At 41.0% G+C, this 12,787-nt stretch overlaps 1 protein-coding gene across 5 annotated transcripts in view; it reads left to right on the forward strand.

Annotated features, from left to right (window-relative positions):
- The window catches only part of HYDIN (HYDIN axonemal central pair apparatus protein), a 444,836-nt gene that overhangs the window by 77,923 nt on the left and 354,126 nt on the right, over nt 1-12,787 (forward strand). For all 5 annotated transcript variants that reach the window (XM_074406071.1, XM_074406078.1, XM_074406094.1 and 2 more), the window contains 2 exons: nt 1,828-2,027; nt 12,594-12,718. In XM_074406071.1, the coding sequence (XP_074262172.1) occupies nt 1,828-2,027; nt 12,594-12,718 (325 nt within the window). The remainder of the gene's footprint in view (nt 1-1,827; nt 2,028-12,593; nt 12,719-12,787) is intronic.

Raw genomic sequence — 12,787 nt, forward strand, 5'->3', positions numbered from 1 at the left:
GGAGAGAAGGTCAGACGTCAGCTGGCTTTGTGGAGCCTTTGTGGGTACTAGAAAAAGGTTCCCCCTCTGGGCTGAAGCTGTTTTGCCTCCATTCCTGACCCTTTGCAGGAACTCTTTATGTACAGTTGCAGGCAGTGACATTTATTAGGGGCTTTGGTTTGGGATATAAGTTTATATCCAATGAGATGCCCACTGCGCAGCTGGTTATGAGCTTGGTGCTCAAGGGAACAGATAGAACCACAGTCATAAAAGCTATTTGTGAGCATTCCTGGCAGTTTTAGCTCTATATTTATTTATATGTGAGTTGCGTTGTGCATTACATATCCTTTATTCATCTGTTCCTCGTCTCCTCTGCCCTGAAGTGAGCTGGAGGAGGACCATGACCATGCCTGCATTTCCTGATTGGTTGCATTCCTAGACCTAACACAGTCCTGTGCTGGCACCTGGGCACTTAATGAACACAGCTGAATGAATAAACTGGGGATGCCACTGCTTCATGCTTGTTTTGTGGCTTCATGAAGTTGCGTATGTGGCCAGCCCTATATGCCAAATGCCAGATGGTCCCATTCTTATTCCATGCCCAAAGCCCAAAAAGAGCTTTTTTAAAACCTCCACCACTCACTACCATTTATTGCATGGTTACAAAAAGGAAATTTATGTTCAAAATGACTTTTCATTAATCAAGATTGCCTTGCAGCTAAAACCCACATTAAAGTGATGAGAAAACTTAAAATGAAGGACAATAAAGCTGGTTTAGATATCAAGTACTTTTTGTGGTGACCTCTATTAACTTTTTCTTTGCTGCATTGCAGGCAAGTATTCTATTTCTATCTTATGAGATGACATAAAGAGTGACTTTATTCAGCATTTCTGATGCATTTAGACTCATAACTGGGGAAGAGAGATGCCTAGGGCCTCAGTATTTTTATTTGGAAAGGTCAGAAATGGCTTTGTGCAAGAGGTGAGGTTTCAACTGACTTACGTATCAGTTATCTATAGCTGTATAATTACAAACAATCCCACATTTGGTGGCTTAGAATACTAAGTACTTATTATTGCTCACAAGACTGTGGTTCAGCTGGGCGGTTTTTCTGGTCTTGGCTTGGCCCACTTGTGCATCAGGTAGGCGGCCCTGCTTATTGTGGCTGGGTTCACTCACGTATCTGGGGATCAGCTGGCTGTAGGCTGCTCTAGCATGGTCTTGGTTGGGGCATCCAGGTGCATATCTGGCAGCAGGCTGGGACAGGCTTGTTCACATGCCAGTGGCAGGGTTCCAAGAGCAAGACTGGACATGCCCAAGCTTCTTGAGGTCTCAGTTCAAAACTGGCATAGCATAACTTCTGCCACCTTGTATTGCTCAAAGCAAGTGGAGTAGAGGCTCCTTTCTTGATGGAGGAGCTGTGAAGTCACATTGCAAACAGTATGGGCAGAAAGAGGCCATTAATTAAAAACATCATTCTAACACACATGCTTGAAGGAGAACTAGGGTTTGGAAGGAGGACCTGAGGGAACAGTTGTGAATCTCCTCGGATCTCCTTGAATCTTCTTGGAGAAACAGGCTTGTCCTGCCACTGTCTCTTACCCTACCTTCCCATTTTCTGGGAAACATGAAGCATAGCTTCTCTGCCAGCTGTAGGTTTTAACACTAGATCTGTTCTCTCTCAGAAAAGACAATCTAATTGAAAGTACTTCTGTAATTGTCTTATTTTCATAGAAACACACTAGAAGTTGTTTTGCAAAATGCCTCGCATATGACCCTTTTTCTGGCACAGTTATCTTGCTCATGTTGCTTTTTCCACAAATAACGATTTTACCTTTCCCTTGTAGGATTATGCCCATATGTTGACCTGTGTTACTGAAAGAGAAAAGTTTATTGTACCCATCAAAGCTAGAGGTGCGCGAGCCATTCTCGATTTTCCTGACAAGCTGAATTTTTCCACCTGCCCTGTCAAATACAGCACCCAGAAGATTCTGCTGGTACGAAACATTGGCAACAAAACTGCTGTATTTCACATCAAAACTTGTAGGTATGCATGCCTTTGACTCTTGTTTTTGATTGATTATAGCTAAATCTAGTCAGCTCAAGTGATTTGCTGCAATAACATTCAGGGTGGAACTGCTTGTTACAGTCTTCAGTTGCAAAGCTGGGAGCCCTCACTGATGAAGGATACACTTCCTCTTCATCCTCAGGGGAAACTAAAATTCAAGGTTTAATATCTCATATCCATATTACACTAAATCCTCTTACCTGTTTGTTTTTTCAAAACGCTGAATAAAAATGCTTCTTTCAATACAGAGAATGGCCCATGGGAATATAGAAATAAATTTGTTTGGATCCAGAATTTTATAACTGGCTTGATCGGTTTCCTGTTGCCATTCTAACAAATTGCCACAAACTCAGAGGCTTAAAACACCACAAATTTATTATCTTACATTTCAGTGGGTCAGAAGTTGCCCTGGGCTAAAATCAAAGTGAGAGCAGGGCTGCATTCCTTTCTGGAGGCTTAAGGGGAGAGTACATTTCTTTGCCTTTTCCAGTTTCTAGGGGATGCCCATATTCCTTGGCTCATGGCCCACATTCCTTGGCTCATGGCCCTCAATTTTCTCATCTGGAAAATGGGGAAAAGTATACTGGCCACTTCATAAGGTTGTTGGGATAATCAAAGAAGCTGCTGGTACATAGCAAGTGCCATAGAATCAGTGTTTGCTCTTTACCTTTTCCTTCAGATGAGCTATGGCCAGGGTGTTTGACAGAATGATGGCTCTGAAGGTATGTCCATATCCTAATCCCCAGAACCTGTGACAGTGTCATGTTGCATGGCAAAGGGGAATTAATATTGCAGGTATATCTAAAGTTACTGATCAGCTAATGTTAAAATCAGGAGATAATCCTGGGTTCACAGGATGAGCCCAATGTAACCAACAAAGGCTTTTACAAATAGAAGAGGGAGGCGGAAGATTTGAGAGTGATGAGATGTGAGAGGGACTCAACCTGCTGTTGCTGGCTTTGGAGAATGAGAAAACTGAGGGATAGAGAGGTTGTATCATTTCCTCAAGAGCACAGAGCTAGTAAGTGATAGAGTTGGATTTTAATCTGAATGTTTGTAGACTAGCCACAGTGTAGACACCACGGGAAAGTATAAAGCAGGGGTCTCCAAACCCTGGGCCGTGGAGTGGTACCAGTCCAATGCGTGGCCTGTTAGGAATCAGGCTGCACAGCAGGAGGTGAGGGGCAGACAAGGGAGCAAAGCTTCATCTGTATTTACAGCTCCTCCCCATCGCTTGCATTACCGCCTAAGCTCCGCCTCCTGTCAGATCAGCTGCAGCATTAAATTCTCATAGGAGCGCACACCCTATTGTGAACTGCACATGTAAACGATCTAGATTGTGTGCTCCTTATGAGAATCTAATGCCCAGTGATCTGTCACTGTCTCCCATCACCCTCAGATGGGACTGTCTAGTTGCAGGAAAACAAGCTCAGAGCTCCCACTGATCTACATTATGGTGAGTCATATAATTATCTCACTATATGTTACAATGTAATAAGATAGAAATAACGTGCAATAAATGTAATGCACTTGAATCATCCTGAAACCATCCACCCCAACCCTGATCTGTGGAAAACTTGCCTGGCATGAAACTCGTTCCTGGTGCCAAAAAGGTTGGGGACCGCTGGTATAAAGAATGAGACAACCCCATCTCTTAAGGACCTCTCTCATAAGAAGGAAAAGAAGAATTTGTTTTGGGGCATGAGTGCAAGTGGCAGACCAGTGGGGTCTTCAAGAGAACAACCAGCTTGGGAAGACAGAAAGCGGGGTCAAGTTCTTTTCTATGACTTTTTAAAAAGTAGTGTGAACTGGATTTAAGTTCTCTTTCAGAAGAGCTTTATCTGTGGCATCCTTTGCTGGCTTAATGAACTCATTTGTCCAGAAGGGATTGTAATTTGCTTCCGCCTGGTTCCCAAAAGTTAGGCTACTATGGGGTACTCTTTTAGTAATTTCCTGCCCTAGGAGTCCCTGGCCTGATGGATCATATTCAAATCCCATTCTTTCATAAGACACAAGTTCAAGTTATGAATGTCCTCAAGAAACTTTGCTTCTTTAACCTTTTTTTTTTTTTTTTTTTTTTGCTGGTGGGAGAATGTTTGGGGAGTCCTTCACATTTCTGAGGTTTATAGAGGAATCTGGTACCAGTCCCCTAACTTAACCATTGTGAGGCCTTGTCTCCTGCTTGAGCAGGGCTGTTGAAAAACCAGGCTTCTGGGCTACTGGGAACACAGTGCAGACCTATCATTAGCTCCGTGGCTTACTACTGTGGTTCTTAGGTTCCTCTTTGTTTTAGAATCATATGAGTTTTTCTTATTTTTGTGCATGCTCAGTTATGCATTTAATTACATTATATTTTAGCCAGTCTTTCTAGGTATTTTCTGGTGGGCAATTTTTCAAGTGACCCACTCTGCCGTACTGTAGTTAGCAGCATTGTCATATTGCCAGTTGAGGGCAGATCCTTTGGGAGGGAATGTGTGTTTATTTCTCCAAATATTCTAGAAGATTCACCGTCTCTGAATTATTTCATGTTAGATCCACATTTCTGTCTGATATCCTATTTGTCCTGGTTTAAAACTACCTTTAATATTTCTTACAGCACAAGTCTACTGTAAAGTCTCTGTTTTTGTCTATCTGGGAAAAAAAAAAGTCTATTTGTCCTTCATTTTTGAAAGATATATTTTTCACCATATAGAATTCTGGGCCAACAATTATATATAGGTTTTTCCCTCTAGTACTTTAAATATGTCACTCAGTCGTCCTTTGACTTACGTTTTTCTAATGAGAAGTCTGCTGTAGTTCTTATCCTTGTTCCTCTGTATGTAGCTGTCTCTTTTGCTTGGGCTGCTTCCATGATTTATTTGGTTTTTGCAGTTTGGAAATAATTTATCTAGGTATAAGTTTTGTTTATGTTTTTCTTTTTGTTTTAAGGACTTTGTTTTGCTCTTGCTTGGTTTGGGTTTTAATCTTGCTTGAGGTTCTCTGAGCTTTCTGAATCTTTCATTATTTTTTGGAAAATCTCAGGTATTATATCTCCAAATATTTTTTTTGTTCCATCCTCTTTCACCTTTTATTCTATTTGTAGGAAATTTCTGCCTACCACTGGCGAAGGCCACAGTCTAAATAGTGTATACATGTCCTATCTCCCTTGGGAGGAATGGATCTGTCTTTAGATTTCAGGCTATTTGCTCTGCTACCTCAGCTCTCTAACAAGCACAAGAAATTTGTGATTTTGTTATTTATCTTACTTTTTCTCGTTATTAGGGTAAAGCAAACATTCTTTCCAGCTTTCTGCATCCTAGGTAGAAGCAAGATTCTCAACCACTTTAAATAAATCAACCGCTAAAGACAAAGGAAAAGTTCTTCTGGAAACCAGTGTCTCCTGATGTTTATAAATGCTTTACAGGTCTTGTTTGTTATCTCATGGCACACCCCACACATGCTGATGGAGGGAGAAAAAAGCAGGTTGTTCAACTAGCTTACCATGACTTAGAGATAACCCATCTTGGCCAGGCATGGTGGCTTATGCCTGCAATTTCAGCACTTTGGGAGGCCAAGGTGAATAGAGCACTTGAGCCTAGGAGTTTGAGACCAGGCTGGGCCACGTGGTAAAACCCCTTCTCTACAAAAAATAAAAAAAATAAAAAAATCCAGGTGTAGTGGTTCATACCTGTAGTTCCAGCTACTTGGGAGGCCAAGGTAAGAGGATTGGTTGAGCCCAGGAGGACGAGGTTGCAGTGAGTGAGCCATGATCACGCCACTACACTCCAGCCTGGGTGACAGAGACCCTGTCTCAAAAAAAAAGATAAGAAAAGAAAAAAATAATCCATCTTTTTCAATGGAAAAAAAATGGTTTCCTACAACCACTGTTCACAATCCCATTAAAAACTGTTACATTGTTATTTTTTCTATGAAAAAAAGAATCCACCTAAGGTGGAAATGCAAGTGAAGGGACATATCTTCCTGGACTGAAATAATGTCCAACGGGAAATTGTTCGGGTGAATTTGAAAAAAAAAAACACCCCAAAATGGCAATTTCTTATATATTTGATTCATGTAAATGTGAAGCAAAAGTCACTTCACAGATTTAATAGTGTGAAGTTGCAAAAAAATCCAAAACCTTTTTATCCATCTACCTATGAATGTGAATTATCATGTTTTCCTAATATAGAAACAATTCTAAGGTATAATGAGAGGCAACCCAGGCACTGGCCAGGAATCGTCCACAGGAGACATGCTAGCTCAGCAGTCCCATTTTACAATGAAGAGAGTAAAGCCTGAGGAGTGAAACGACTTACCCAAGGTCCCCCAGTAAGTTAACATCAAAACCCGGTTTCATGCAAACATGGGCCATTTCTGGGCTTGTTTGCCCTCAGGCCCATGTCTCACCATTCCCCAGCAATGCCCAGTGTCACTGTGGGGCTTCATGAGCCTTCCTAGCCTCCTGGCTCAGCTGGATTCTCCTGGGTTTGACTAGTCAGGGGCACTAGCAGAAGGCTGGAGAGTAGGAAGAAGGAAGAAGCCTCCTCCCTCTTTGTCTTCAGCAGAGTTCCCAGCTACCACTGCATCTCCTCCATGGTTCTAGCCACTGTCAGGCCGGCCTGATAGTGGTTAGAACCCTGTCACCTGGCAGAAGTTAAAACCATGGCAGGCTAGCCTGACAGTGATAACACTTCCTCCTCTCCTTTTGATAGCATTTTAAAATCTGATAACATTTCCTCATATCCTGGAGATCTGATAACACTTCTTCCTCTCCTTTTGATAACACTTTTTGATCTGATAACACTTCCTCGTATCCTGGGGATCTGATAACACTTCCTCCTCTCCTTTTGATAGCATTTTAAAATCTGATAACATTTCCTCATATCCTGGGGATCTGATAACACTTCCTCATATCGTGGAGATCTGATAACACTTCTTCCTCTCCTTTTGATAACACTTTTTGATCTGATAACACTTCCTCATATCCTGGGGATCTGATAACACTTCCTCCTCTCCTTTTGCTTCCAGGCCAGAGGTGGAAATAGTTTACCACTGTTAGGAATCTCAGAGCTGTCTCATCATCTTCAGTTGGGTTTCTTGCTTCTCCCATCTTCTGTATAACCAAGTGTCTCAAATTCCCTGTTTGCAGATATTTTTGTTTTCCTATTTAGGTTCTTCATGAAGTAATAGCTTTATGTTCTTTCCACAAAATGCCTGTTTTTCAACCACCATTGATTCTGTGAGTTGCCTCAAGTCCTTCCATTCAGTCCCTTTTCTGCTTAAATGAACCACAGATGGCTTCTGTTGTTTGCAAGTGAGAACACTGATGGGTTCAATGAGGAAGAATGTGGTTGAATTTGTGGTCACAGCATATTGAATTAGAATCTCTAAGAGAAATGCCCTGACAAGTATCCATTCTAAAAACCACACAGACGATTCTGTTCCTAGACAGTGTTCTTCAGTTAATATGGTTGTTAATAGACATGGTAGAGCAGTGGATACAGTCTGAGAATTTGGAGTGAAAAGCCCACGGTCCTGCCACTTTTAGTGTAAATATACAGCTAGAAATAATGTCCAACAGGAAATTGCTTTAAAAAAACAGATCATCCTTTTCTCATTGAAGTAATGATTTAATTCATGGTTAAGTTTATAAAATGCTTAGGTTGATATAAATCACAAAAACTTAAGACTTTCTTTGCATGTCTGCTACCCTTATTTGAATGTGAGCTTCTCAAAGGCAAGGATTGTAGCTAACTCTTTTCGTTTGTATGTCCCCAGCATCTAACTGTCTAGAATAAATAAGCGCCCAATAAATGTTTATAAGATGCCCAACCAACAATATATCACAAAGGCAAAACTACAACTATAAACCTCTATAATAAAATAAAATAGAAAACATTCTCCAAGTACTATAAGATAAGCATAATGTTTTTACACTAATAAAAGAAGCTGCAATGCGCTATAAAATGTACAGAGAACAGAAACAATTATTGTTAAATTTAACCTAAAACCCTAGTAGGTATCAGAATAACTTTGATGATTAAAGTAGGATTAACATTGAAAGCTGAAATAGAGAGGATGAAGAAGCAATTTTAAAATCTAAAAAACTCATGTAAGGAATTAAATAAGAAAGATCATCTGAAGAATAAATACTAATATTATATTCAATATTTAATATTGTAGGACCAACATTTAGTCTTCTGCTAAGATATTGAATCATTTGGATGGTTTTAGTTCATAAGAAGAGCTCATAATTGATTGAACAGAAACTCAGATCTTTTTCATGGCTCATGGTTTTTCACAAAACCAAACTCCCTCCTTAATTAAGTATTTGGTATTAATCAAGACATGATATCAAAACCAAATATTTTGATAGACTGAACCATCCTTATACCCTTAGAGAACAACCCTTTTCCTTCTTTGCAAGAGGATTTTCTGATACTTGATATTTTCTAGCCCGTTCAGCCTGTCTGCCTTTTAGTAAAATGAAATACAAAATCAAATCATAGACATTGTGTAAGCTCCAGAACTTAACACACTCTACTCAATTGACATCTGATTTATTAAGAAAGCGTAGGCAGCTCTAAGTAGCAAAGGCAATCCTAGGTGATTGTAACTACTGAGGAAGTTCATTGTAATCTAAACCCAACGATTAGCACAAAGGCAAAGTAATCCTCATCACTCCGTGGAACTTGGATTCCTGGAGGTTGTGCAGATGTGATGATACGTGTCACTTTCTCTGTAAAAATTTTAAATCGTTTAGGTTCTGCAATGTAATATTCAATTCATTTTAAAACTGTTCTTTTGCTATCAAAAAATATTTGAAAATAAAATGAAAGCACAGTGCAGGAAGAAAAATATTAGAAAGTGGGGAGGCAAAGGATAGAAGAAAATATTGTGATATAGTTCCCCAAGCCAGGGAACTGGGCTCAGTTCTCACTTCTTTAGATTCTTACTGAGGCCATAGGAAGGAAAGAACTTTGAGACTGGGAGACTCGCCTTCACTTCCCATGAGGCACAGATTCCTGAACTACTGAAGGTCTGCTCCTTCTCGTTCCACCACGATGTCATAAAGAGTGATGACTGATTACAAGTATTTCTGTTTACCTTTAAGAGTTGATTGCAGTTCAATTCAGCAGTCTCTTCTGTGAGGCTCCTGTGAGAAAAGAACGGTATAGAGGGTGATGAGTGACACAAAGGTGAATGTAACCACATGGCTTCCATGTTCAGGGTGGTTTGGGGTAGGCAGAAAGAACAGGGACTTCCCTCTCAGCACCACCACTACCAAATTGGGCAACTTTGGGCAAGTTGCCTGCCCTTGTGAGCATCTATGTTCCCATGTCCGAAATGCAAATAACAATATGGACTTTCTCAGGGGTGTGTGAGGATTAGAATTGGCATATGTAAAGCACCCAGTGTAGGACCCAGCATAGAATATGTGCTCATGATACTGTGTTTCCCTTCCCTCTCTTCGAGAGTTTCTATCTATTGAGAGAGGCACACATGAAAACTAACTCAAGTACAAATTAAACCACTGTAAAAACTAAAAGAGAAGTTACAGTCTCTGAGAGGAAAGAGATACTATTTACCAAAGGGAGAATCAGGAAAGATTCTGTATAAGAGGTGACTTTGAATCTGGGCTGAGAGAGGTGGCTTCAAAAGGAGTATGGCATGTGGGAAACAGCACATCATCTGATGTGATCCTAGCCGTTCTGATTGTCTATGTGGGGGCCACAATCTGGTGGGAAGGGAGAGCAGGTGCAGTGCTGGGGGAGGTTGTGGGTGAAGAGACTAAAGCCCGCCTCCCATCCCACCCCAGCACTGACTTGGAACATAGCAGGCGTATAGGATATTTGGACAGATGTATGTGTGTAATGAAAATGCAAAAACCTGTTGGGAACAGATTGTGTGGGACCTGAAATGCCTCGGAGTTTGAACTTGATTGCACAGATGATGAGGACCGCTGAAGGTGTTTGAACAAGAGATTGATGTGTTATGACCTGTGTGTGTTTTTTACACTCTCTCTAGAACAGTGTGAAGGAGTGAGGGGAGAATGATAAAAGCTTGAACTCATTCAAACACTCAAACACATCCACAGATTCATCACACAGCATCTAGAGGCTGCCAGTGATGAAGATAAAAATAGCCATAACAAAAATAATAAACACTTGTACAGCATTTCCTATGTCCCAGACATTATTCTGAGCACTTGACCTATATCAACCCCTTTAGTCCTCACTATGACCATATGAAGTAGGTGCTCTCATTATCCTCCTTTTACAGCTGAGGAAACTGAGGGTTAAGTGTCTTGCCCAAGGTCATGGCCAAGCTGGGTTTTGAACTCATTTAGTTGGCTCTAGAGGTCAGGCTAGCAACCACTGCTCCAGGGTGCCTCTACAGCAATGCCTGGGGTTCCCTGGTGGATTGGTGCCATAGGGATGGGGACAGGACACAGAAAGGAAGCAAGGAGAATCAAGAAGTAAAAGGAGAGGAGATCCACTTATTTGTGGGGTGTAAAAATCAAAACAGCTGAACTTGAGGACATAGAGAGTAGAAGAATGGTGAATGGAGGCTGGGAAGGGTGGGGGTGTTGGGTGGGGAGGAGGGGAAGGTTAATGGGTATTAAAAAATAGTTATAAAAAATGAATAAGACCTATGTGATAGCACAACAAGGTGACAATAGTCAATAACTTAATTGTACATTTAAAAATAACTAAGAGTATAATTAGATTGTAACACAACAGGTAAATTCTTGAGGATGGATACTCCATTCTCTCTGATGGGATTATTTCACATTGCATGCCTGTATCAAAACATCTCATGTTCCTCATAAATATATACACCTACTATGCACCCACAAAAGATAAAAAAAATTTAAAAAGAGAGGTGATCAAATAGAAAGCACTAGAGAAAATAACCAATTACTCATAATAAGAAACACCTGAGGTGCTGTAATAATACTCTCAGATGCCACCCAGTGCTACCCTTGCCATAAACTCTATATCCTTATAGCAGAAAGCTTAGATTTTCTGAAATTGAGTGCCTCATCTAAGGGAAGATTTAAGGAATGACAACTCTAAGAACTGTTGTGATTGAAGTAAATAATCAGAAACAGCTCGGTCTGCCAGATACATTACACAACACATTACTTTGAAAAACGAGCAATTTAAAGAAGTGAAATGGAGCATGAAAATAATTAAATGGGTTGGGTTTCCTATTTAGGAAGAACTCTCTAAGTTATTTAAGGTATTTCACCATCAGATCCAGCTTCTCTCTTACTATTCACTTCTAAAACAATTAAACTATTTCCTGTTTCCAAATCAACCCTCACTCCCCACAATGTCTGCATCGCAAATTATGTTTTCAAGACACGGAATTTGTCCTGAGTTTGCCTTTTCAAATGCACTCTCCACCCTTCTTCAGTTCGCTCTATCCCTGGGTGCTTTACAAATGCCTAGGAGTTCGAACTCCTAGGCATTTCAGGTCCCAAACAATCTGTTCCCAACAGATTTTTGCATTTTCATTACACACGTACATCTGTCCAAATATCCTATACACCTGTCATGTTCTACATCAGTGCTGGGGTGGGATGACAGTCACCCTAACTTGAGTGCCTGAGCCCAGCAGGACTACTCTGTGAATGGTAAAAGAAGGGCTGAATAGAAAGGGCACAAGTTCTATGTCCTGGGTCAACAGCCCTCAACTCCCATTTCTGGCTCTGGTTGTGTTCATTCATTGAGGGTCTGGTAGGCAATGAGATGGGAGGGGATGTAAGGTCAGGATATGTTTTCCCCATTGTCTTTCCTGGGAGACCACCTGGGTTGCTGTCTCCTGTGGCTGCATCTCCTTGCTTTCCATAAGGCAGCCTTCTTTTAGGCCCCTCCTTGTGGGTTTCAAAACCATGCCTTCCCCATGGCTCCTTGGTGGCAGCACTAATGTTACCAGCTGGGCTATTGCATCATCTTCTGTAGTTCCTCTACACCACTCCCATCCTTTTAAAATAGACCATTTGTTAATCTGTCCTGAATTATTCTAAGGTGACTGAGGGTCCCATCCCTTTCCTTTTGGGTCTCTGATATATTTTTCCACTATGATGTCCTCTCTCCTCTGAATTCTCACAAAACTCAATTTTTATCCCTTTGAAGCCACTGATCTTTTGAAAATGACAATATTTGCATACATATTTTAAGCCTGTTCCTTACAGCAAATCTCCGTGTTTGAGGACAAAGGGTGGATTGTATTCATTGGCAGTCACCCGAACGAGTGCCTGAGCCCAGCAGAATCCTCAATGAGTGTTAAAAGGAGGGCTGAATGGCAAGGACACAAACAAGAATGTTGTTGCATCATTTAACTTGCCCTTATGCTTGCTGATCTAATACTGTCATTTTTAACATTAAAACTAAAGTTCTTTCACATTAGGGGGTCAAACTCTACTTCGCTTCTAGATCACGAAATTGCAGCGCTGGGTCTGAGCTGTCTGCAGACCTAGAACTCCCATCTCCTCTCCTCCCCTTCTCACACTAGTCAGAAATATGCTCTGATGATGTGCCCCTCTGTGTGTTTCAGGCCTTTCTCTGTAGAACCAGCTGTTGGAACCCTTAATGTGGGAGAGTCCATGCAACTGGAAGTGGAGTTTGAGCCACAGAGTGTGGGCGATCACAGTGGAAGACTTATCGTGTGTTATGACACAGGTATGCGTTAATCTTTGTTAAAAGTTCTGCATGTTAAGAAACGTCAGATGTGTATGTTCTCACTCCTAA

The sequence above is a fragment of the Saimiri boliviensis genome, chromosome 1 (assembly GCF_048565385.1).
Source record: "Saimiri boliviensis isolate mSaiBol1 chromosome 1, mSaiBol1.pri, whole genome shotgun sequence".
In the NCBI taxonomy this organism is placed as follows: domain Eukaryota; kingdom Metazoa; phylum Chordata; class Mammalia; order Primates; family Cebidae; genus Saimiri; species Saimiri boliviensis.